Source organism: Heptranchias perlo, chromosome 18 (assembly GCF_035084215.1).
Source record: "Heptranchias perlo isolate sHepPer1 chromosome 18, sHepPer1.hap1, whole genome shotgun sequence".
Lineage (NCBI taxonomy): Eukaryota > Metazoa > Chordata > Chondrichthyes > Hexanchiformes > Hexanchidae > Heptranchias > Heptranchias perlo.
In genome coordinates this window covers 24,325,803-24,353,018 of record NC_090342.1, presented here as the reverse complement: position 1 = coordinate 24,353,018, position 27,216 = coordinate 24,325,803, and the positions used below count along the sequence as shown (strand labels likewise).

General features: G+C 41.4%; 1 protein-coding gene across 7 annotated transcripts in view; it reads left to right on the top strand.

Moving 5' to 3' along the window:
• LOC137334681 (suppressor of tumorigenicity 7 protein homolog) overlaps positions 1 to 27,216 on the top strand; it is a 147,045-nt gene that overhangs the window by 103,745 nt on the left and 16,084 nt on the right. For 4 of the 7 annotated variants that reach the window (XM_067999544.1, XM_067999541.1, XM_067999540.1 and 1 more), the window contains exons 4-13: positions 4,223 to 4,277; positions 5,281 to 5,408; positions 8,879 to 8,954; positions 9,212 to 9,289; positions 12,403 to 12,557; positions 16,026 to 16,123; positions 17,614 to 17,728; positions 22,082 to 22,154; positions 23,163 to 23,265; positions 25,712 to 25,862. In XM_067999544.1, the coding sequence (XP_067855645.1) occupies positions 4,223 to 4,277; positions 5,281 to 5,408; positions 8,879 to 8,954; positions 9,212 to 9,289; positions 12,403 to 12,557; positions 16,026 to 16,123; positions 17,614 to 17,728; positions 22,082 to 22,154; positions 23,163 to 23,265; positions 25,712 to 25,862 (1,032 nt within the window). The remainder of the gene's footprint in view (positions 1 to 4,222; positions 4,278 to 5,280; positions 5,409 to 8,878; positions 8,955 to 9,211; positions 9,290 to 12,402; positions 12,558 to 16,025; positions 16,124 to 17,613; positions 17,729 to 22,081; positions 22,155 to 23,162; positions 23,266 to 25,711; positions 25,863 to 27,216) is intronic. The other 3 variants (XM_067999539.1, XM_067999543.1, XM_067999542.1) reach the window with 3 other exon arrangements.

Here is a 27,216-nt window from a genome sequence, read left to right as displayed (position 1 = left end):
CCTCCCTGGTACTAGGATCAAAGATGTCACGGAGCGGCTGCAGGGCATTCTGGAGGGGGAGGGTGAACAGCCAGTAGTTGTGGTCCAAGAATGGGAACTGAACACCCAGGGGTGTTCAATATTTAGGAAGGACAGGCAAAAAGGGAAAGGAGGTGGGGTGGCGTTGTTGGTAAAGGAGGAAATCAATGCAATAGTGAGGAAGGATATTGGCTCGGAAAATCATGATGTGGAATCTGTATGGGTGAAGCTAAGAAACACCAAGGGGCAGAAAACGTTGGTGGGGGTTGTCTATAGGCCCCCAAATAGTAGCGGAGATGTAGGGGAGGGCATTGAACAGGAAATTAGAGACGCATGCAAGGGTACAACTGTAATCATGGTTGACTTTAATCTACACATAGATTGGTCAAACCAAATTAGCAATAATACCGTGGGGGAGGAATTCCTGGAGTGCGTACGTGATGGTTTTCTAGACCAATACGTTGAGGAACCAACTGGAGAACAGGCGATCCTAGACTGGGTATTGTGCAATGAGAAAGGATTAATTAACAATCTTGTTGTGTGGGGTCCCTTAGGAAAGAGCGACCATAACATGATAGAATTCCTCATTAAGATAGAGAGTGAAGTAGTTGAATCCGAAACTAGGATCCTGAATCTAAATAAAGGAAATTACGAAAGTATGTGGTGCTGGGGAACTTTACTAAAAGGGATGACGGTGGATAGGCAATGGCTAATATTTAAAGAACGTGTGCAGGAATTACAATAATTATTGATTCCTGTCTGGCGCAAAAATAAAACAGGAAAAGTGGCTCAACCATGGCTTACAAAAGAAATTAGGGATAGTATTAGATCCAAAGAGGAGACAAATAAAATTGCCAGAAAAAGCGGCAAGCCTGAGGATTGGGAGAAGTTCAGAATTCAGCAAAGGAGGACAAAGAGATTGATTAAAAGGGGAAAAATAGAATATGAGAGTATAGTAGCAGGGAACATTAAAAACTGACTGTAAAAGCTTCTATAAATATGTCAAGAGAAAAAGATTAGTGAAGACAAATGTTAGGTCCCTTACAGTCAGAAATGGGGGAAATTATAATGGGGAATAAAGAAATGGCAGAACAATTAAACCCATACTTTGGTTCTGTCTTTACAAAGGAGGACGCAAATAACCTGCCAGAAATGTTAGGGAACCAAGGATTTAGTGAGAGGGAGGAACTGAAGGAAACCAGTATTAGTAAAAAAAAGTGCTAGGGAAATTAATGGGGCTAAAGGCTGACAAATCCCCAGGGCCTGATAATCTACATCCCAGAGTACTAAAGGAAGTGGCCCTGGAAATAGTGGATGCATTGGTGATCATCTTCCAAAATTCTATCGACTCTGGAACAGTTCCTACAGATTGGAGGGTGGCAAATGTAACCCCACTATTTAAAAAAGGAGGGAGAGAAAAAACAGGGAATTATAGACTAGTTAGCTTAACATCAGGAGTGGGGAAAATGCTAGAGTCTATTATAAAAGATGTGATAACAGAACACTTGGAGGGCATTAATGGGATTGGACAAAGTCAGCATGGGTTTATGAAAGGGAAATCATGCTTAACAAATCTACTGGAGTTTTTTGAGGATGTAACTTGTAGAATAGATAGGAGAGAACCAGTGGATGTGGTGTATTTGGATTTTCAGAAGGCTTTTGATAAGGTCCCGCACAAGAGGTTAGTGTGCAAAATGAAAGCACATGGGATTGGGGGGAATATACTGGCATGGATTGAGAATTGGTTGACAGACAGGAAACAGAGAGTAGGAATAAACGGGTCTTTTTCCGGGTGGCAGGCAGTGACTAGTGGGGTACCACAGGGATCAGTGCTTGGGCCCCAGCTATTCACAATATATATCAATGATTTGGATGAGGGAACTAAATATAACATTTCCAAGTTTGCAGACGACACACAGCTGGGGTGGAATGTGAGCTGTGAGGAGGACGCAAAGAGGCTCCAATGTGATTTAGACAAGTTGGGTGAGTGGGCAAGAACATGGCAGATGCAGTATAACGTGGATAAATGTGAGGTTATCCACTTTGGTTGTAAAAACAGAAAGGCAGATTATTATCTGACTGGTGATAGATTGGGAAAAGGGGAGGTGCAAGGAGACCTGGGTGTCCTTGTACACCCGTCGCTGAAAGCAAGCATTCAGGTGCAGCAAGCAGTTAGGAAGGAGAATGGTATGTTGCCGTTCATTGCAAGAGGATTTGAGTACAGGAGCAGGGATGTCTTACTGCAGTTATACAGGGCCTTGATGAGACCACATCTGGAGTATTGTGTGCAGTTTTGGTCTCCTTATGAGGAAGGATGTCCTTGCCATGGAGGGAGTGCAACAAAGGTTTACTAGACTGATTCCTGGGATGGCAGGACTGACATATGAGAGAGATTGGGTCGACTAGGCTTATATTCACTCGAGTTTAGAAGAATGAGAGGCGATCTCATCGAAACATATAAAATTCTAACAGGACTAGACAGACTAGATGCAGGGAGGATGTTCCCAATGGCTGGGGAGTCCAGAACCAGGGATCACAGTCTCAGGATACGGGGTTTGCCATTTAGAACCGAGATGAGGAGAAATTTCTTCACTCAGAGGGTGGTGAACCTGTGGAATTCTCTACCACAGAAGGCAGTGGAGGCCAAGTCATTAGATGTATTCAAGAAGGATATAGATATATTTCTTAATGCTAAAGGGATCAAGGGATATGGGGAAAAAGCGGGAACAGGGTACTGAGTTAGATGATCAGCCATGATCATTTTGAATGGCGGTGCAGGCCCGAAGAGCCGAATGGCCTACTCTTGCTCCTATTTTCTATGTCTCTATGAAAACTTCTATCAAATCATCCCTTATCATGCACATGGACCTCTAAGTCTCTTTGGACCACCACTGTTTCGAGCTTTTCACCATTAGAAAGTACCCTGATCTATCATTTTTAGGTCCAAAGTGGATGACCTCACACTTGCCTTCATTGAAATCCATTGCCACAGTTTTGCCCATTCACTTAATCTATTAATATCTCTGTAATTTTATGCTTCCAGCTACACTGCTTAAAATGCTGCCTATCTTTGTGCCTTTGGCAAACTTAGGATAGAGATCCACATATCTATCATCTAAGTCGTTAATAAACACAGTGAATAGTTGAAGCCGCAACACAGATCCCTGTGGGTCACCACTGGTCACATCCTGCCAATTTGAGTATCTACCATTATCCCTACTTTCTGTCTCTTGCCGCTCAGCCAATTTCCTAACCAGATCAATAATTTGCCCCCAATTCCATGAGCTTCAATTTTAGTTCACAGTCTCTTTAGGGGGACTTTATTGAATGCCTTCTGGAGATCCATATAAACAACATCCATAGACATTCCCCTCTCCACTACTTTAGTCACCTGTTCAAAAAATTCAATCAGGTTCATCAGGCATGACCTACCCGTTACAAATCCATGTTGGCTGTCTGATCAGCTGAAAATTTTCAAGTCACCTCGGGGAAAAAATTATTGTTTTGCTCTCCCCATTAGGGACCACTCTCTTCTCCAAAGCCCTCGGTAGAATTTGGCATTTCTTTTGTTTTATTTTTCTCCCCTTGATTTGTCCATCCAGCTGCACACATAAATGGCCATAAACTTTCTGGACCCTGAGGGTTTACCCATTCCTTCAAACTTTATCAAGTATCTTTAATTCATTTTTGCACCCAAAAACAATCATTCCAAATTAATATCTTGTCATTATTTTTACACAGCAAAATATCATATATTTATTTTGTTGGTAAACCATCCTTTCACATCTTTTGTCCTGTTGATTTTTATTTCAAAACCAATCTTTTAGACAAAGCAGCTCGAGAGCAGTTTTGAAGTGTTGACCTAAAGTTCCAAAAAATAATCCTGGGCACTTTTTAACCTTACCAACAAAGAGTAAACAGAACTTGAGGAAGCTGTGCATTAGAAAGGGAAAAATATTGGATTAATATGGACTTCAGCTAACTGCTGTCTGATCTGTTATGTAATCAGTTTATTTTCCCACCTCTTCCCACATTTGTTTTTTATTTAAATGCAATTTTTCCCCCATTGGGAGTTGAGCAGTTAAGGAATTCTAAATGGACTTTCTAACATATATGTGCAGTTTTATGTATCTCAATAATGTGTTATATTCACTCCAGGGCAATGGATAATAAACAGATAATTGGTTTCTATTTACTCTGACAGAATGCAAGGTGTGGCGAAATCCTCTAAATTTATTCAGAGGAGCAGAATACAATCGGTAAGTAATTCTGCTTGCAGTGTCTAGTACCACAGAATGTATGGAAACGTCTCATTTTATTATATAATGATTAACTTTAAGCTGCATAAATTACTTTGTTACATGGGGCAGCTATAATCCTCATATATTTTTCTGAGTTGCTTGTTTTTCCCCCAGCATACTTAATACTGCAAAGGAATCTATTCACTTTATGTGTACCAGTAAAAATGTTCCAGGAGTGCGATACTAGCCAAAGCATTGACTAGACAAATACTTCTTTATTGGTCCATAGGAAAGAATTGTGCTATTAAGTAAGCATTTGGCTTGTCTCCTGCATGGATTTTTTTTCTGTTAGTTCAACATTATTAGGCTTTCCTTCTTCAAGAGAAGGGGGAATAATTGAGCTTTCATTTTTGGGTGAAGTGCTTTCTCTGGTTATTCAGTTTTGTTTCCGGAAGCAACAGAATTTCTAATAATCACTTTTTTACATTATTGATTGAAGCAATTTCTGTTCTTTAGACCTGGAAGCTAACGCACAGTTGTGAGGATAGTCAGTATTCAGAGGTGATCTCATTGAAACATACAAAATTCTTACAGGGTAAATGCAGGGAGGATGTTTCCCCTGGCTGGGGAGTCTAGAACCAGGGGTCACAGTCTCAGAATAAGGGGTAGGCCATTTAGGACTGAGATGAGAAATTTCTTCACTCAGAGGGTGATGAACCTTTGGAATTCTCTACCCCAGAGGGCTGTGGAGGCTCAGTCATTGAGTACATTCAAAACAAAGATCGATAGATTTCTAGATATTGAAGGCATCAAGAGATATGGGGATGGTGCAGAAAAATGGCATTGAGGTAGACGATCAGCCATGATCTTGTTGAATGGCGGAGCAGACTTGAGGGGCAGGGTGGCCTACTCCTGCTCCTATTTCTTATGTTCTTATGTTCGTATGTTCAGCTGATCCTGGCTGTAGCATATAGCATGTTCTGTTCATTGTTCTCTTTTACCCTGTTTTGTTCTTTTGAAGGTATACGTGGGTAACAGGAAGAGAACCTTTGACGTATTATGATATGAATCTTTCTGCACAAGATCACCAGACGTTCTTCACATGCGAGACAGATCACCTACGGCCTGCAGATGCTAGTAAGAAGGACTGTAAGATCTAGATTTCAGATATTTGTGAATATTGCTTTCTTTGTTTAATGTTGGTCCGTCTGGCTTGTAATTCAAAAATCAGAATCGTCTTTTACAACCCCTCATAACTTGATATGGTTTCTTTCTAGGCATTGCAAATTAATCTTACTTTTCACCCCATTTAAGCATTAGTGGGCACTGCACCAACCAATTTTAAAAGTAGGAGTTTCTCTGTGTTTAAAATATTTTTTATTTGTTTTCTCCCCATTTTGTATTTGTTTTTCCAATATTGTTTCCCATCATCTGCTAGAGATGTTGACTTGTGTTGGGGTACAGTCCCACAGGCTATGAACTCCCTCTGGAACCTTGCCCAAGTGCATTCTTAATATGTGAGTAGTGTTGACAGGCTGTTCAACTGTGGCGAGTCTCAACCAAGCCTGTTTCTGTCCTCACCTGACATCTACATGCCCGCACTTTCTTGCAGGAGCCTTGATCTTTATTGGTGACAAATTGGTTCTTCCCCTTTCCTTATCAGGAGAGGTTCAGGCCATTTGTTCCCCCTATTGTCACCCCAGATGAGAACAGTTGCTCAGCGTAGACCTGGGATCAAACCTGGCATATTACTGTTCTATATGGCTCAGTGCCATACTAATTTGTGTATTTACCAAGTTGCCATTGGGGAAGCTCCTTTTCAATATTAGTCAAATTCATAGCGACAAATAACACTGCCAAGGTGAAACTAAAGTTTTACTTCTTTCAACAAGGGAGTTAGAATTCCTCTTTCTTCAGTTTTTTGAGTAGTTAATTTTATAGTAGGTCAGTACATTGGGAGGTTAGTTTTCATACAAGAGAACTTAGCTGCATAAAGATATTGAGAGAGGAAACAAATCTAAGTAAGGTGGACTGTTGGGTGGGATTGAGTTCTGATATTACAGAGGCAGCCATCTAAAGATATACCGTTCCCAAGACCTTGGAAATCAAATGGAATTGTACTACAATATGTATAAGTGAATCACTCTCTGAATGGCTTTTAATTCTCTTCTTGAAACTACAGCAAAAACGTCGTCCTCCTCATTTGTGACTGGTGATCTTGCTTTGCTCATCTGATGTCTCTGAACATATTTGTATTTATTGAAATGCAGATCTGTCTTGTGTGCATTCTGATAATTATATTATAAATTTATAAATATCAGTAGTTACATTTCTATTAACCGACTAGATGTTATAAATTCAGAGCTTTTCTCTGTCCTATTATCTTCCCGTACTGCTTGTAATCCTGGGAGATAATTCCTGTTAAGTGAATACTTCCCACCCAAATTTTTAAAAAGGAATATTTCCCACAGCAAAGCAAAAAAGGGTTTGAGGTTTTACAAAAGCAGAAAAATACTACAAATCACCATCAACTTTTGAAAATCAGATTATTAATTCCATATGCACAGTGAGAATCTGTGCGTACTGGTGTACGAATGTAACCTCCTTCTAACCTTGACATCTGGATGTGAAGCAATTTATGTTTTTTAATACTACTTGTACCTAAGTTAAACTACTTATATAAAAAAAATTAAAGAGGCTCAGAGGTCTGAAAATGGGAAAACCTCCCAGATGGGAAGTAACTTCCACATTGAAACTGCAGGGATGGAGTCTATTGAGCTGTATCCCTACACTAAAGCTGCTGGTTTATTTAGCAACATGCTGCACCGATCTCCATTGCCAAATAAATATTTATGAGTTCATTATATATTGCCAGCATTTGTTAGTGGCAGCACACTGGAATTCACTTAGTGAGGAAATATTTTATTCTCAGCATATGGGCGTCACTGGCAAGGCCAGGATTTATTGCCCATCCCTAGTTGCCCCTGAGAAGTTGGTGTTGACCTTTCTTCTTGAACCTCTACAGTCTGTGGGGTGAAGGTGCTCCCACAATGCTATTAGGTAGGGAGTTCCACGATTTTGACCCAGCGATGATGAATTGAACGGTGCTATGTGTCCAAGTCAAGATGGTGTGTGACTTGGAGGTGATGGTGTTCCCATTCACCTGCTGCCTTTGTCCTTCAAGGTAGTGGAGTTGTGGGATTGGGAGGTGCTGCTGAAGGCGCCTTCGCAAGTTGCAGCAGTGCATCCTACAGACAATAAACACCACGGCTAGAGAACGCCGTTGGTGGGGGGAGGGATGTTTAGGCTAGTCGATGAGGTGCCGATCAAGTGGACTGCTTTTTCCTGTATGGTGTCGAGCTTCTTGAGTGTTGTTGCAACTGCAGCCATCCAAGCAAATAGAGAGCATTCCATCACACACCTGACTTGTGCCTTGTAGGCGTTGGAGAGGATTTGGGGAGCCAGGAGGTGAGACACTCAGTGCAGCATACCCAACCTCTACGTGCTTTAACAGCGATGGCATTTGTGTAGTTGAGTTTCTGGTCAATGGTGAACCCCAGGATGTTGATGGTGGGAGTCTCAGTGATGCTAATACCATTGAATGTCATGGGAGGTGGTTAGACTCTGTCTTGTTTTAGATGGTCAATCCCTGGCACTTACGTGGTACGAATGTTACTTACCACTTACTGGCTCAAGCCTGGATGTTGTCCAAGTCTTGCCATATTCGGGCATGTACTGCTCCATTACCTGAGGAATTGCGAATGGAGCAGAACACTATGCAAACATCAGCGGACAGTTCTGACCTTTTGATGTAGGGAAGGTCATTGATGAAGCAGCTGAAGATAGTTGATCCTAGGAAACTGCCCCGAGGAACTCCTGCAGCGATGTCCTGGGGCTAAGATGATTGGTCTCCAGCAACCACAACCAAATTCCTTTGTGCCAGGTATGACTCCAGCCACTGAAGAGTTTTCCCCCAATCCCCCTTGACTTTAGTTTGACTGGGGCTCCTTGGAATAACACTTGGTCGAATGCTGCCCTGATGTCAAGAGCAGTCACTCACGCCTCACCTCTAGAGCTAAATTCTTGTGTCCATGTTTGGACCAAAGCTGTAATGATGTCTGGAACCGAGTGGCCCTGGCGGAACTCGAACTGAGCACTTTAAAGTCTCTTTAAAGTGAGCATTCTCAGCTTCTAAACTGCTATCCTACAAGGCAATGTCTTCTTCGTGAAGATGCAGCCTAATAAGCGCTACAGGTTTATCTCAAGACTGGGTGGCTGGACTCTGTGAAATGTTATAACCAGGGCAGAGAAGCTAACCTTGAGGTTAATATATGTTTATTTTTCATGAGAGATTGTTATTTTTAAGTTTTGCTGACGTCTGCATGAGCTGTGTTAGTTTCACTTATCTCTTCATTCAAAGGAATACTACCAAAGCCAAGCCTTTTACCAGTTTTCACACAATGAAAGTGGGTCAGTGCCACATTGGATGAATCTCAGTTGGAATTTGTTTGTAGATTAGTGCCAGGGAAAGGGTAGGTGAGATTTCAAATCCCAGTGACGTGGTCCGTCCAGGACATTAATCTTGTTTAAAAAAAAGATGTCTTGTTTTGTTTGAACAGTAATGCAGAAAGCTTGGAGAGAGAGGAATCCACAAGCAAGAATTTCAGCAGCACATGAAGCCTTAGAATTAAACGAGTGAGTGACTTTCTTGCATTGTGCGCACAAGTCCTTTTTACATAAAGGTTTTCCTCATCAGTTCCAGTGAATCGGTGTGTAATCCTAACATGTCCTTTTTATCTGGTATTTCTGTACACGGCCTTTTTTAGCAATATATTTTACACGTGCTGTGAGGATGGACACTTGTTTTAATGCTGATGTAGTATAATCAACTTTTGTACAGTTTTCTAGTTTCCACTGTGTTCTGACCAGACCAATGTCCACTTTTCATCCAGGGTATTTTACCATTGGCGTCCACTGCTACAGCCGCTGCAAGCAAAAAGAAGGACCCAAAATGGAATAAACTTCACAATGTATGTTCTTAAAATGTTGTCTGGGAGTGATTTCAAGGCTGTGATCTTAGTTCAAAAGTAGGATGGTGGTTATAAACTGCTCGAGCTGTGCTCTTGCGATTTGTGACATTATCTGAACTACTCAAAAGAAATGACTGCCTCTTAATCGCTCCTGGGTGTCCATTATTCTCCATTTCACTTTATTTGCCTTGGCATCACACCAACTGGTCTGAGAGTCATTCAATCCAGCTCTCACGTTTAATTTACTCACTCAGATCCTGTTCTGCAGAAGACTTCTGACATCATTGCAGTAACAGAAAGGTTTCAGTGTTTGGCTTAGTAGCTGCCCGTCAACATGTATGTATTAAAATCGAACAGCAAGCTACAGCTTGAGCGGCATGACATCAACGTGTCCCTGTACGCACATTTAACAGGAATTAATATTTTTATGACCCCTGTTTGATTAATTATTTCATTAATCACTAAAACATTCATTGACCAAAACAGTTGGTTGACACAGCCCTAAAGTTGAATATTATTCCACTTGATATTTCAAGATGAAAATGCTTAATGTTGCTGCTATCCTATATTTAGTAATCTGTTTTATTCCAGGGTCAGACATTCCACTGGTAGCTGTCTAATGGCTCAGTAGATACTTTTCCCCTTTACAATTCCCCTACATTGCCTAAGTTGCCATTCTTCAAGTGTGACCCTGGACAGTGAAACCTAGATTTCCCAATTGTAGTTAAATTAACGGCAAATGGAAAATCCAGGCCTGAGTCTCGGCGGCCTATTTGACCTGATGTTCACGCTTTTTCCAGCAGTGGTACTATGCACCAGGAATTTATGAAACTTAGACCTAATATTTTTTTGGTTCAATAGAACCTATTCCTTTCTGATCTCTTGGACCTGTGACTTGGTAAACAGAGCTAGTTCTCAGTGTATACAGGTCCTTGAGTAGTAACTCAAAAGAATTGTCCTCGATCCCAAATCACTTTTGCCTTTTTCATATTTTGCAGGAAGCAAAATTAGCCACATGGTACCATATATCTTCTACCCTGCCATCTTCATTACCCTTTATCTAAATCACAGTATCTCTGAACACTCAGCATATTAGCTTTATAAGAATATTAAAAATATTCTCAAATTAAATTACAGAAGATATTGTGAAGAGTGGCAGTGAGTAATTAGGCAGTATGGTGCAGTGTGGGAGTACTGTGGCCTGTGATTATGATACTGGACTAACAGCCCAGAAGTTATGAGTTTAAATCCCACCATGGCAAGTTGTGAAATTGAACTCTGGTAATTTGTGGGATGGCACCAGAAAAATGACCATGAAAAGCAATAAAAATCCAACTAGTTCACTAATGTCCTTCAAAATGGGCATGATGTGGAGATGCCGGTGATGGACTGGGGTTGACAATTGTAAACAATTTTACAACACCAAGTTATAGTCCAGCAATTTTATTTGAAATTTCAAATAAAATTGCTGGACTATAACTTGGTGTTGTAAAATTGTCTTCAAGATGGGAACCTTCATTTCTGCCCAGTCTGGTCTACACATGACTCCAGATGCTTTCTGAAGTGACCTCCACAACCTTCTCAGTGAAACCAGGGTTGGGTAATAAATGCAGCTTTGCCAGCATTGCCTACATCCTGAGAATCAATAATTTTATAAAGTCATTCTTGGGGATTCTGCCATTGTTAAGAGAACTTTAATTGAATTACTGCACTGTAACTCACTGCCACCTCTTTTACCCATAAGGAATGTACTTTTCACTTGTGCTATGATTCTGCTTTGCCCAAGCAGGACATATTAAACATTTGAAATTGCAATGTACCCAGTATAAGATTTAGATTTGTGCTGTACATGATGATGTGTGTAGATTTATTCATTATCTATCAGTGCATGTCTAACGTCAGTTTTGTGGAATAGAAGGGGAGCAGTTTTAAAGTGGACCTGTGGGGGAAGATTTCCTCTGTGAGCAGTCTGCAGTGAAATTCTAAACACATCTATAAACAATTATGTTTATGATTTTATTACAACTGTAGCTAGATTTAGAAACAACCATTGATGAATATTATACAATAATTTTATCAGCATGTAGCTACAGGCAAAGATGGGTAAAATTGATCGATTCAGATTCTGAAACCGGTTTTTTTTATTGCAATGGACAGTTTCACTTATTGACAGTCACAAATACAACAAATCCAAATGGATTCCTTTCAGGGTCCCAACTAACGTCCGGTCACCTCACCGAGGAAAGGCTTTCAAGTGGCCTTTCATCAAATCAATAAATGAGCTTTCAAACGTTTTCAGTCTTTCAAATCCTTAGGCCTAAAACGAAAAGTTTGTTAAAGACCACGGGTATCTTCATTTTTCCTTTCACTGCTCACAAAGCTGCTGACCCATGCTCGGTTCCATGAGTGTGGGTATAGCTCTCAGTACTTTGCCCAAGTAGCCATTTTTTATGTAAGTACTGAGACAGTGACTGTCGGCAAGCTATGTTACCATGAGGGGCATTTCAGCCGCGTGTGATCCTGCCATTACCTGATTGTCATATGGATTTTTTCTATTTTCCAGCAGTGGGACTGGATAGTCATTGGGAATGGGACTCGTACCTGTTTTTATTTCCACCCCCTCTGCATCCTGGGGGGCACTGAGGCTATTTCTAGTTTGCCAACTACTGGATTTTGAGATCAGCTAACTCGGCATAGATTAGGAACCGAACTTGACGGCTTTTGGTCCATATGCAATTTAAAAACAACTGTAAGGACTGACACAGTTGGTGATGCAATTATATCATTATATCCCCAGTTTGCATGATTTTTGCATTTCTTATTTACAACCCTGAATACATTATATCACCATCTTTTCACTAGGATGATTACAGTCTTTTAGAAAGCACATCATTGAACCTTCACTGGTGTATCGGCTATGGTGTTCAGTGCATGTGGGAAGTGGAGCACACTATTTAGATGCAGAGAAGTGGGCACGTGGTTGTTAACCCAGGCCCAGGAGTCTACATTACTAGTTTAAGGAAAGAAAATCTATCTGGATGTTATTTTATAACTTTATCAGCACAGTAGCTTCAAGTGAGGCCCAGTATAAACAGGTATGACTCTTTTTGCAGGTGTGCCACTGCCTACATTCTTTTGGCTGAAGAGGAGGCCACCACTATTGTGGAAGCAGAAAGGCTTTTTAAACAGGCACTAAAAGCAGGGGAGGTTTGTTACAGACGTAGTCAACAACTGCAGCACCACGGAGCCCAGTACGAAGCACAGCATAGTAAGTACTCCGCAGGTGGATAGAGGTGGCAGAACGTCACTATGAGGGGAGAGAAAATAGGAAATATAAGTCATGCCTCAGTGGCTACACGGGGAATATTGTTGGAGCAGTCTATGTGCCCACTGTCTTTTCCGCAGAGGTGTGAGTGCCAGGAGAATGTGGGCAACATGCAAAGAAAAATTGCGTAAAAAGTAAATTTTATTTTAAAAAAAATACTTTCCCAGTCCCACTGCTTGCCACGTGTTCAGAAGCTTGCAGGTGTGTTACTGCTCTTACAGTTGCTGTACAGACCTGAAGAAGTCAGAGTGGCTTTTTTTCTGTGCACAAGTCAAAGAAGGCATTAAAAAGATACTTTACTCCCTTTGGGTGAATGGAGGTACTTGAAAATATGAATTTGGAAAGACTGGCATTTTATAATTTGAAGAGAGTAGGACTCCACCATTAAATCTGGGAAGGGATGAGGAAGTCCCTTGAAATGAAGGCCCACACTGAGAAGAAGAAGAAATTTCCTTATACGTATTTGTTCAGAATCCCTGCCCCACTCAGGATCTGAGAATATAGAAGGACTATGATGGAGGACACTGAACCTTTGGAGGGATAGAGTGAAGCACCGTTTATTTTCCTGTTTATTGGGTTATTTCAATGGGGGAGGAGATGCTGGGGTGTAGTTGGAATTTTATTGGGACATTTGTAGCATGGTTTGAGACATTGATATTTACATACTGGACTGGATACCAACCTAGGCTTATACTATTGAATGTTTCTACATGTCATTTGTGGTTTAGTCTAAAGGGTCTGAACAAATGTAAGAAATTTTTCATTCAAAAAAAAATGCTTTAATACATTGAATCTCAGAGCTAAATACCCCTATTAATTCTGCAGCTGACTGGTGTAACTAATGGTATCTTGGTCTGAGATTGCTGTGTTAATTTAATACTTAATCTTCATTTAGGAGATTTGCAAGGAAGCTATTGGTCATTCCGTCAGAAAGTTGAGAAACCGATGACGAAATGCGGAATATTAAAGTTCCCGCTGTGCTTGTAATAGCCCATTTAAAACTAAATAAATAAAGCTACACAATTAGATAATCTCTGTATTAATTTAAGACCACTGAGGTATTATAAGTTGAATCTGCAGGGAGGTGGCAGTAAAATATTTTATCGCCCTTCACAAGTCAGAGCATAATTCACTTGTGGAAATAACGTCCTACTCCGTTTCCCTCCATAGCATGTCATGTATTTATTTTACTTTTTTAAACATATATTTACACAGCAGCTCATGAGAACATATTTTCTAGAAGTCATTACACTAGAAAGTACCAAATCCTATCATATCGGGTTCTGAAGTATTTAGGAGGAAAATCAGAGGGTAGGCAGCCCCTGTCTCCTCTTCAAAAGCAAAATACTGCAGATGCTGGAAATCTGAAATACAAACAGAAAATGCGAGAAATACTCAGCAAGTTCAGGCAGCATCTGTGGAGAAAGAAACAGAGTTCACGTTTCAGGTCGATGACCCTTTGTCAGAACTAGAAAAAGTTGAAGATTAAACAGTTTTTAAGCAACTACCGAGCCAGGGAAAGTTGGGGGGAGGGGAGGAAAGAACAAAAGGGAAGGTCTGTGATAAGGTGGGGGGCAGGAGTGATTAAATGACAAAAGGGATGATGGTGCAAGGCAAGGAGGGTGGTAATGGGACAAGTAAAGAAACAAAAGATGGGTCTGGAGGAGTTGTAAATGGCAACAGCAGAACCATTACCAGCACTTGCTGTCCGAAAAAGAGGAGTAGTGGTTATGATCTGAAGTTATTGAAATCAATGTTGAGTCCAGAAGGTTGTAAAGTACCGAATTGAAAGACGAGGTGCTGTTCCTCGAGCTTCTGTTGAGCTTAGTTCTAATGAAGCTCGAGGAACAGCATCTCATCTTTCAGTTAGGCACTTTACAACCTTCAACACTGATTTCAATAACTTCAGATCAAAACCACTGCTCCTCTTTTTCGGACAGCAGCTGCTGGTAATGGTTCTGCTGTTGCTATTCACAACTCCTCTAGACCCATCTTTTGTTTCTTTACTTGTCCCATTATCACCCTCCTTGCTTTGCACCATCATCCCTTTTGTCATTTAATCATTCCTGCCCTCTACCCTATCAGAGACCTTCCCTTTTGTTTCCTCCCCTCCCCTTCCTCCCCCCCCCCACCACTTTCCCTGGCTCTGTACTTGCTTTAAAAACTGTTTAATCTTCAACTTTTTCTAGTTCTGACGAAGGGTCATCGACCTGAAACGTGAACTCTGTTTATTCCTCCACAGGTGCTGCCTGACTACTGAGTCTTTTCAACATTTTCTGTTTTTATTCCTGTCTTCTCTTGCCCTGCTCCCCAGACACATCCAAGAGTCTGGAGAATAGGCTGTCTGCAGCTGCTTTTGTCAGATAACAGTTTGTAACATAGAACGACCTGAAACAAGAAGAAAAAACAGTGAGTAAAAACCAATCCCAAACAAAGAAATGATAGTGTAGGACGGAGAGTTCTGTGACATTGACAGAGGTCTCTGGCCATAATCTCTCTATTATTACATTAAGATGCACTCCAGCTTTCCCATTTGTATCCCAAGAAAAAGTGGCCATGATTGCTTTGAGCGGTAATGCGGTTGTACCAGATATATAAAGTGATAATGCCCACACATTTATTTATTTTGGTTTCCACTGCTAACTCTGTCTAATCCCGGTAAGTTATCAAATGAGTAAATGGTTGAATAATTAGGTGAGGGAGATTGTCAAATGGAGATTTTGTGAAGCCCTTCCTTTCTGTAGTGCCAGACTGATTATTGGACACATGGCTGTTAATTCAGATCAAGGGATAAGAGGCAAGTGGGCCATATATCCACGAGTACGGAATGCATCCTTTGCAGCCTTCTAGACAAGGCACATTTTGTATTTACTGTGACATTAGTGAAAATGAGTCTCGTGTAAATTTGTAACAGTTACAAAAAGACCTAGAAATTGAAGGAAGCACAGAAATGGTGAATCCTCTCAGGGCTATACTAATCCTCTAATATAATTCCTCAAAGATTATTTTTTAATTAGAATGTGGTTTGAATGAAGCTCTTCAGTAGCTGTCAGTTTATCTAACACTACGATATAATATTTATCCTTTTACAAATGTACAGAATGTTTTTGTAAATGCACTATTTTAAAAGAAAGGCAGACTTTGAAAGTGTAAAATATTTTCCAAGGGTCCTTTTTAAGGGCTAATTTATAACATTCTTCGACTAAAGTAAAGAAATTATTTTTTAAAATTCTGAGTTTTGGTGCTGGAATATAACTGAAGGATGAAGCAGGTAGATCAGCCTTAATCTAATTGAATGGCACAACAGGCTCAAGGGTTTGAATGGCCTTCTCCTATTCCTATGTTCCTAGGTAAATGGTTGCCTTCACCTCTGCAAACATACTTGTACATATAGGATGTTCTGTCTTTCAGGGCGGGATACAAATGTGTTAGTTTACATTAAAAGAAGATTGGCAATGTGTGCGAGAAAACTGGGAAGGACAAGAGAAGCAGTAAAAATGATGCGAGATGTGAGTAAAAGTGGACATTGTCAGAATAATGCGAGTGTGGCTGGTTGCGTGTGACACTCTGTTTAAAAGTGCTGGAATGTTTGAACTGGCTATCTCCCTGTCAGAAAGGTGGAGTAATCCTATCCAGTCAGCAATTTGAAGACAAGGTGACCAGTCCCACCAGCCATTTGAGGCTGATGTGAACTCTGGAACACTCCAGGAAGTGGCCAGTAGTAACAACATTTAAACACCATTGCTTGTAGCACATGATTGAGAATGTGTAGAAGTCAATGTGATTCGATTGAAACTTGATGCTGTCCTTCGGGGCTATTTATCATTGTCTATTTAAACACTTGCAAACACAAAAAAATGGGCATCATATTGACCTCAAGTTAAAAATGTTCCTTCAGAATAATATTCAGAGCAAGTTACGGTTCTCTTTACAATAAAAATAAATCAACTTTTGGACAAGAATAATGGATGAATTTATTTGTGTACTTGAGCTCTTCAGGGTGAAATATGTCCAAGTCATTTCCTCTTATCTCCCAATGATGGTATTGAACATTCCCTTGTCGGGGATGGCACTGGACAAATTTAATGCTCTATCACATTACCCTGACTGAGTGCCAAAACACTAGCCTCCAAAAAGCACTTATCCACATGGTCAAAATGATATTCATTCTATGGTGAGATTGCCAGCTTCACTGTTGTCCTCAATATCATCCTTCTGCCTTGAAAAATTCTAAATAACGCTTCAACAGGTGGTATCATTGCCTGGTCCCAAATTAATTTGGTAATTAATGTTCTACCAGAAGTTTCCACCATAAAAGAATCTACCCAGTATTTCACTGGTGGCTGAGGGTTCTAAGCAGTCTTTCTCTTGTGCAAAAGCCCCTCTTAAATCAGTGTGCAAGTTGAGATTGTCATAAGTTATTGTATTTCCACAATTGGGAAAATTGTCATGAGTCAGCACTATTAGTGTGATCTGCACTGTTTCCATTTTCAACATGTCATATTTCTGAGCAAGGTTCCCAGACTAGTGCTAATTTTTCTAAGGTGAAGTTTAAAAACTCTGTATCTGGAAATGATATATTACCATTTTAGACTCTTGCAAAATACTGTACCAGTCTCTTTCAATAAGCCCATTGGTCTGTTACTTCAACATTGTGCACAGCAGGTTAAGTACTTTAAAGAAAAACTGAATTAACCATTCACATTTATTGAAGTTAGATTCTGGAACTTCAACAAATCTGCTTAACAAACTAATCCAATCTGTGCCAGTTATAATATAGATATGCTGCAGGATCAGCACAGAATCCAAAATCAAACTTACATTTACTAATTAAAAAAACTTCAAGCATTAACACAAATGGACAAAAATTCTGATCTGTTGAAAATATATAACCCAAACGAGTCAATTTATTTTGCAATGTCCTTTAATATCTTTTTTTTTTAAATCCCTAGCTTATTACCTATTTCTTAATGTAACTCTCAATCTGATTGTTTTACAGTTAATGAAGGAATTCCCTCTCCTCAGCATGTTCAACATACATGAAAATTTACTAGAGGCACTTTTAGAGCTCCAGGCCTATGCTGATGTGCAAGCAGTTTTAGCTAAATATGACGGTGAGTCATTGTTAAATGTTAAAGTCAGTGTTTTTTTTACATCCTGGAGGAAAGGTGGGAAAGTACTTGGTAGAGACTTGATTGAATGATATCGTCTGATATCAAATAAGAACAGAAATACTTTCAGTTTTTCTCTCAGTCAGAGTCCGAAGGTGCTGTTTCATGTTCCTATTTCTACCTTTATTTCCTGGAGGATTTTTCCTACCCTCAGTTTTCTCCCCTGCTCTGCTCACGGTGTCGACCCTTGCTGGAGATCCTGTTCCGCAGATGCTGGTAGCCTTTCTTTATAGGTGAAACTGGACTATGAGTATTGCAAGCTATTCATTCATTGGGGGTATCTCAGCTGAACCCAATCATGTTCTCAACCAGCATCCAGAAATGTACAGTTTCCAGCAGGGGGGGTCCCTGGATAGCTGTCAAGATTGAGAATCCTGGCAATTTTGTCTTCTCCCTAACCCAGGGGCGCTGAGGCTAATTGTAGTGCTGTGGCTGTGAGAAGCTAACTCAGCACAGACCACAGATCAAGCTTGGGACCTTTTAGTCTGAATAGCTTAGTGCGGAACCATTTGGTGCATTTTCCCACTCAGTCACTGGGGATGCTTCTGGAGCCATTTTTAATTTAAGAATTAAATTCATATTGCATGTGAGAGGGCCATGGTCATCAGGAATGAAGTGTAACGAGGTAAAAAGTATCATTAGCCCTCTCTTCATTATCATGCTCCAGTTTAAGGTGTTATGTTACTGAATGAGTAATCCAGAGAATGTGAGTTCAAATCCCACCATGCCAGTTTGAGAATTTGAATTCAGCTTTAAAAATCTGGAAATAAAAAGCAGGTAGTAGTAAAAGTGAAGCTGTCGGATTGTCGTAAAAACCCAACTCGTTCACTAATGACCTTTAGGGAAGGAAACCTGCCATGCTTACCAGTCTGGCCTGTATATGACTCCAGTCCTACACCAACATAGTTGACTCTTAACTGCTCTCCTGCCCAGCAAGCCAATCAGTTGTATTAAACCACTACAAAGAAAAATTGCAGTGGTTCAAGGAGAAGGCCTGCCATCAGCTTCTCAGGGCAACTAGGGATGGGCAATAAATGAAATACCCACATCCCAAGGATGAATTTTTAATAAAAAATATAAGTGGAGCTTTTTTTTGCAAGCAAAGGATTAAAATGGGAAAGGGTCTTTGAATCAACTAAGGGATGGAAGATACACACAGCGTATTCTACTGTATATCATCTCTAGAATTGATTTTCAGTAAATTTCTTATCTATATTAGAATTCAAATATACAGACAAAAAACATTTTTAATTTGCAGGACTGGAATAAACTTATAAATTGTACTTTTTTTCAAGTATTATTGTTACTGCTTTATACGTTAAAGTTCTCAGATAAAATCTGCGCTGAAATATAGCTGCTTAGTAATTCTTGTTCTGGGTACAATTTGAGAAACAATTTCTAGTAGGCTATTAGATATCAATTCCACTTCTCTACATTTTGCCCGATCAAAATACACGAGGAGGGTGCAGATTTGAAACTATCACCAAGCAAGAATTTGATTGTTCCAGGCATAAATATTCTGATCTTAAACTCCACTGAAGATGACATTGTTGCTGCTTTTGTTGCTATGTACAGTGCTAAGCAACAGTGGTGATATATGCTGTAACTGTGTATTTAAAGGAGCACCGCCTAGTTAATGATGCCATGACTGTGATTTTTGAAGGTTAGTCTGCATCAGAAAAGAGTTGTAAACAATTTTACAACACCAAGTTATAGTCCAACAATTTTATTTTAAATTTTTGGACTATAACTTGGTGTTGTAAAATTGTTTACAATTGTCAACCCCAGTCCATCACCGGCATCTCCATATCAGAAAAGAGTGATGGACTTTTTAAAGCTTTGATGTTTTTGAAGGAATTGACCCAAGATATGGAAAAGAGCTGCCTATTTCACTTGCAACACCCAACATTTGTTGTATTTTGGAAACCGTTGCGTCTGGAGTTTTTTGTGTCATTTTTCAATCTAACACTAGTATTTATTGTAATGTTGCCAACAAGTGTTTGTTTAATTGCTAGACCAATTAGTTGTTGTCATGCTGATGTGGGCTGGTTGCCAAGGTGATAAGTTAATCTTTACCTCATTCTGCTTTTGGACAGCTAACTGGACTCTGCTTTTTAGTATTTAATCAATAGAGATGTTTTTCTGAATCGAAAAATGTGCTTTATCTGTTTTAATTATAATTATAAAACACTGATACAGTCCTGATGATTCAGCAGGTTAAAGCAGTGAGTGACACAGACCAGGGAGGTCTTTGGGTCGATCCCTGGCCTGTGTTGTGATAACCGATCTCAGCAGGGTACTGGTAGGTGTGCTACAATTGGCTTTAGCCCCCTTGAGTTAGGGAGGGGAAAATCTGCCAGGTTCCTGGTTCGATGGATGGGATTAGGTTTGGCTGTAATGCCCCTAGTGGTTAAATGGCCTGCAGACACACATTGTCTATGCCGACATAAGGGTGACCAGTACTCATGGCATCATATCCCATCGAGGAGAGGAGGGAGGCAAGAGGAGAAAGGAATGAAAATATAGAGCTACTCTGCTGTGTTCCATAATGGTCATTAATAGATTCAATACATATTGTTCTGATTGGGTGGGCAGTTGTTACTGATTCCTGATGAGGTCGCACATTCTATGAAGATTAATTTTAAATTTGCACTGACTGGTGCTCTGCAGTGATGAAAAAGGGACCTAGATTTATCTGGTTTCCAGACTGAAATTTTGGCCAAGTTGTCATAGTTGCAAGATGCATAGAGGAAGAGTCACCCAAGATGCTTCTACACACCTCTAAGCAGGCAGCTTACAAACTGTAGGACCCAAGCACCAAAGGACACTAAAATAGTCGGTGCAGGATAAGCACATTGTGCCAATAGAGTGTCTGACATGTCCAGGCATTTAAAATAGAAAGCGATTCAAACACTTAAAAATGTTTGGCCCCAATAGTAGTAGGAAGGTCCTACTAATCGATCTGTGAGGGTTAGATTGTTGAAACCAGATTCCAACACTAACTCTCAACATAAGCAGAGTTTAATAGGCTGTACTCTAACCACACAGCTGCTTCTGGAGGCCTTGTTTACACAACGGCAAGAGAGACCACTTATTCCAGGATCCAGATGGGCAACTTTTGCATTTCGTCCCAAGCAGTTCACATTTGCACTGGATTATTAATTGCATTACATTTACTGTTCATGCTTGAGTTTAGCAATAACTCATGACCTCAATGTGAATTCATACTGATTCTTGTTTGTTTTAATAAATTTGCCCCATTTTTCCAGTACATATCTTAGTCTCTCTTCGACAGCACCTACCAGTTCCCCTCCAAGTCTCACACCATCCTGACTTGGACATATATTACTATTCCTTCATCGTTGCTGGGTCAAAATCCTGGAATTCCTAACTAACAGGAACTATCTTGGGAGCACCATCACCACAAGGACTGCAGCCGTTCAAGAAGGCACCGTCTTCTAAGGACAATAAAGGATAGGCAATAAATTCTGCCTTACCAGTGTCACCCACATCCTGAGAACAAATAAGACCAAGAATCCTAGTCTAGGTCAAGCCTGAATTTGTAGGAATCCTGAGTGTGCATAAAAGTACATCTTCAGTACCAGTAGGCACATCAGAGCATCTAACTTCTTTAGTTCGAGTTAACAGAAAATATTTTAGCTTTTGTTTCATGAAAACAAAGTTTTTATTGGATTAATTTCCTTGTATGGGTTCAAACCGAAGGAAATTGTGCATTCATTTCAGAACATCAGGTATAGACACCTAGACCTCTGAAGACTTGGTGAGTGTTCTGTACTTTTGATACAGGGCTGGGAAGATGTTTTTTCATACAAAAATATTTCTAATGTCACAGAAAAAACTGTCAACATTGGGAAAATATTAAATGTGCAGTTTATGATCAGCATAGAGGGACATGGATTGCAATCTCATTTTAATACATAGTTTTTTTTTACTTTAAGACTTCAAAAACTCTACAGAACACTAAACCAACAGAAATAACCAACACAGTCAAACCCATGTAAAGTAATCCAGGTGCCATGAATAGATGACAATGTGAACAAGATGATCCATTTTTGTCTATGATGGATTATTTATTGGATTTTTTTCTGCATGGTGTACTGTGTTTTGGATCAGTTAAGAAAAATGAAAAAAAGGAACTTCTGAAAGCAGTCTTAATTAAGAGCAAGTGTTTTGTAGAAAAATTCACTTTGCTGTTAAGAGAAATGGAGTGCCTCAATTTTATTTGTGGCGTGCTGATGTCATGTAATTATGGTTTTCTTCTTTCTTTTGTGACAGATATTAGCTTACCAAAGTCAGCAACAATATGTTATACAGCGGCACTACTTAAAGCAAGAGCAGTCTCCGACAAGTAGGTATCATCAAAGCTATCAATACTGTGGTAATGTCAAGAATGAAATTTCTGATCAAAAAGACTGAGACAGATTAAACATATAAGATCCATTTCTTTTTCAGAGTGAGAAATATCAAAATAGGTTCTATATTTAAACCAATATGAGCAGGTTTTGCTCCAAACAATTGAAGGACATTCGACAAGTATAGGAGCGGTTGCAAAACTATAGTCTCACCTCATTGTTCAGTAAAGGGCTGAAACTCATTAAATGTGCTCATGGTTTATGACATCGTCTGAACTTTATGATGAGATTACACCCATCAATCTCTCCCAAGTATCCATTATTTATTCTACATATAAACTATCTGATGGGTTATTTATTTTTATATATATATATATATATATATATATATTATATCACCTGATAGATTAACATTTCAAAAGGAGACCTTTCCTCAGAACTGAAAAAGGCCAGATGGTCCCTTTTATAGAGACTATCCGGCCAGTTCTGACAAAAGGTCTTCGACCTGAAACGTTAACTCTGTTTCTTTCTCCACAGATGCTGCCTGACTTGCTGAGCTTCTCCAGCATTTTCTGTTTTTATTTCAGATATCCAGCATCTGCAGTATTTTGCTTTTGATTTAGTCCCTTTTTAGGATGGATCAAAGCAAGGGGTGGAGGGTGGGGGGGGGGGGGGGGGGGAGAAGAGAAAAACAAAAGGTAAAGTCACAAGTCAATGGAAAGGAAAATCAGACAGGGTGTAGAACGGGCGACCGACCGGCAACCACCAGCTTTCCAACCATGCTCAAACTAAAAGTACCCCCTAATATTGTTTTGGGGCAACAATATCTTTTGACATTTTTTAAACTTCTGTGAGGGTGGAGCAATACCAGATGGTGCAATCAGATGTACAGAGTCCCTGTCCTATGTTACTAGACTGTGTGTAGTCCTGTATGTTATTCAGTGGTTCCCAGTCGTGTGGCTTCATTATATGAATTGTGATGAACGGTTTTGCTGTTTTTGTAGATTCTCACCAGAGGCTGCCTCAAGGCGAGGGCTGAGTACTGCAGAGATGAATGCTGTAGAAGCAATACACAGGGCAGTAGAATTTAACCCACATGTACCTAAAGTGAGTGGTTGCTATTTTCTCCATTAGCTCTCATGCCAATAGCTTAGTTTAGAAATGTTATTTGTAATGCTTATGTGGAATATAATTGGCTTGCAATCTCTTACAATGTGTCACTAGAGAATGCATTAAATAGGAGTTGTTACTAGCTGTGGAGAAGTGGAAGGCGATGAGGGAAATGTCTGTCTGAAACTGACAGTTAAATGAATTCTAAAAGGGTGTTATTAAACACTTGGGGCTCGAATTTAGCAGGCCTGCGGGTTCCCAGCGGGTGGTCCTCCGGGAGCGTGGTCAACACGCTCGGCGAAATTAGTGGGTTGCCCGCGCGATCGTAGCAGGCAACCCACTAATAGGAATCAATTACCTGCTCCTCCGGGGTCCACGGCGCTGGCCTGCGCGTCGGTCGGGCTGCGCATGCGCAGTACGATCTGTCAGCTGGAGGCTCTCTAGTTAAAGGGGCAGTCCTCCACTGACAGATGCTGCAACCAATGGAACCAATTGCAGCATGGAGCAGCCCAGGGGGAAGGCTGCTCCCAGTTTAATGATGCCTCACCCCAGGTATCATCAGATGGGGTGAGGAGGAGGGGGAGGACACAGATCTTCCACCTGGCGGGCGGGAGGAAGCGGCCTGCCTCTGCCACTAAGAAGGCCTGGCTCGAGGTGGCAGAGGGGGTCACCTGCGCCACCAACATATGGCCCACCTGCTTACAGTGCAGGAGGCGCTGCAATGACCGCAGTAGGTCAGCCGCAGTGAGAACACGAAGTCTTTCCCCTACACTCCGTCTGCCACAACACTGCCCCCACCCCACATCTCCTTCGGCACCGCCAACACTATTCTGTAATATCACCCTTCATACCCACTCAAACCCCATCCTCATCTTACCTCCACCTACTCACCTCGCCAGTACTCATCCTGCCACTAACATGCAACCCAATCCTCATACAATCTCATTGCTCCATCCCATACTCACCCTCTCGTGCATCTCCCTCACGGCCAGCCTCACTCAACCTGCCACCACCTGTGCTGCAGCCACAGGGCATGCATCACATATGTGCAGTAGGCAGCGTAAGGCAAACGTGTCGTGAGCATGAAGGGGGTGCACAAGGGTGTCTGAGGATTTGTCATGGGTGTTACCTATATTGAATTTCAGAGCAACAAACAGCACACATTATATTGACACCACCACTGCCATGTCTCCGCGAATCCTGTCCGTTGTGTCCAATAATGCCCGCTCCTGGGTATCACTGTGAGGACCCACCACTGATGCCACCCATCGTGTTACTGCAGAGTAGGTGCAGGTGTATTTGCAGGGCTCGTCCGCGCAGACGACTGAGAGACATCGGCGGTGTAGCCGGCTGCACCCTGGAAGGATGCGGAGGAGAAGGTGTGGAGGGCAGTGGTGACTTTGACAGCGACAGGTAAGCAGTTGGTGCTGGGGCCAGCCAGGAGCAGCTCGGCATGAAAGAGCCTGCAGATCTCCACGACTACATGTCGAGCGAATCTGCGCCTCCCTGTGCACTGCTGCTCGGAGAGGTCCGGGGAGCTGCGCCTCGGTCTGTGGACCCTGTGGCGAGGGTAGTGCCCTCTGCGATGCGTCTCTCTCTGCGGTAGCCCTCCCTCCTGCTGTGCAGGTGGGCGTGCAACAACACCGTGTTGGGGGGATCCACGTCTCTGCGGCGGACGGCGTGGACTGCGAGGCTGCTGGGGCTGGTCATGCTCTTCGTCCTCCGAGGGTGTCCACACACCACCCATCTGGCAGGTGTTGGTCTGAGGGGTTGTGCAGGGTAGGTGGGTGGTTCCTCGGACTGGGGCTGCGGTTTCGTGTCGGTCTGTCCTCTGGCTTGGCGGGGGGTGGTGGGGGGCAGGGGTTGCCCTATGTGACGCGGTGGCCTCCTGCGTGGGTGAGGGCTGTCCCCCGTGGAGTGCACCTTGGCACCTGCCACAGGCTGCTGGCTGCAACACGCCTGGTTGGAGAGAGACTGTTTCCCCCAGTGTGTGAAGCTCACTGCCTTGAACCTAAAATCCCACACTTCCTCTTTTGACAGCTGATTCAGCTCATTAACTGACCTCAACAAGCAAGGTAAGTACACTCAAGTGGAACCCCGCTGGCTTTAATTGCCTGCGGGATTCCCACCAGCGGGGCTTGCGCGCGCAGCCCCGCACGTCAGCGCGGTACCCGGAAGTGGCCGGGATTTCGTCGCGATCCGGTCACGTGACCGGATATCGGGATTTTCCGGGCCCCCCCGCTGGAAACCAGACGGAAACCCGACGCCAAAATCGAGCCCTTGATGTCTGACAAGATGAATAGCAGATAAGTTATTTAGTTGGTTTGCAAGAGAGAAATTATTTCATGTGAAACCAGTTTTGAAAAATTGTTAACTGTATTTATCCATGGTCTTCCAACAGTGTCGTCCTTAAAAAATTACTTTTTTTTTCTTTTTTTCTTAGTATTTATTAGAAATGAAAAGTTTAATACTGCCGCCAGAACACATTTTGAAGAGAGGAGACAGTGAAGCAATAGCGTATGCATTCTTCCATCTTCAACACTGGAAACGGGTAGAAGGAGCTCTCAACCTATTACATTGTACCTGGGAGGGAAGTAAGTGTCTTTTAGAAATTATTTATCCGAGTTATTTAGTCCAACTCCAGTGTACTTCATTATTTCTGTGATGTATTCCTTTCCGAGATAAATTGCCATGGTCATTACCACAATCCTGGTGACTGCCACAAGTCCAAAGTCTGTTAATTGAGATGTACCGGATGAAATTAAATTCTCCAATTTATCAGATAACTTCTGTTAAGTGAACATAGGAATAGGAGTAAGCCATTTAGCCCCTCGAGCCTGTTCCGCCATTCATTGAGATCAAGGCTGATCTGTGACCTAACTCTATATACCTGCCTTAGCTCCAAATCCCTTAATACCTTTGGTTAACAAAAATCTATCAATCTCGGATTTAAAATTAACAATTGAGCGAGCATCAACTGCCATTTGTGGAAGGGTTTTCCAAACTTCTACCACCCTTTGAGTGGAGAAGTGTTTTCTAACTTCACTCCTGAAAGTCCTGGCTCTAATTTTTAGGCAATGTCCCCTAGTCCAAGACTCCCCAACCAGCGGAAACATAGGAATAGGAGTAGGCCATTCCAAGCCTGTTCCGCCATTCAATTAGGATATGGCTGATCTGTATCTTAACTCCATTTACCTGCTTTGGCTCCATTACCTTTAATACCCTTGCCTAACAAAAATCTATCAATCTCAGTTTTTGAAATTTTGGATTGACCTAGCTTTTAATCAATTAATGATTATGAAATGTGGGGTTCTCAGAGACATTACTAGTTTTAGTTTTAGCTTTTAATGGGGCATTTAAGGATATATTTTACAAGACTTTTCCTGTGGCACTGATGGCAGGCCCAGGTCAGAAAATGGGTCCCCTGGCCTTGCACACGCTGCTTGTTGAATTTTGCAAAACCTGGTTTTTGGGACCAGAAGACTGATTCAAGTGGAATATTTATATAAATCAGGTCCCATGCTGAATTCCACACTTCAGTTGAGGCTTCGCCCCCTCGTGCTCCTTGCCTGTATAAAATGGGCACATGAGAACTAAACAAAATAATGTTGCTGGCGTTTGAGTGAGTGTTGAGGTCTTTTTTTGGCATTGAACATCTTGCATACTTTGCCTTCCCTGTGTAGTTATGCCTTTTGCTAAAGCCTTCAGTTTGCCAAAACTTGGCTGTATTCTTTCCAATTGCTGCTGCATTGCAAGTTGGGATGATGGGAATTCCTTAGGATATTCCCATTGTGCTACATGAATTGGATGAGGAGGACCAGTTCATGAGGGCATAACATCTACTGGTTCAATGACACCTTAGGCAGCACGTTTGCTCCTGTCAATACCTAAGGATCCATCTTTACAGGCAACGCTACTTCTATCTGGGTATGTCAGAGGACACCTATC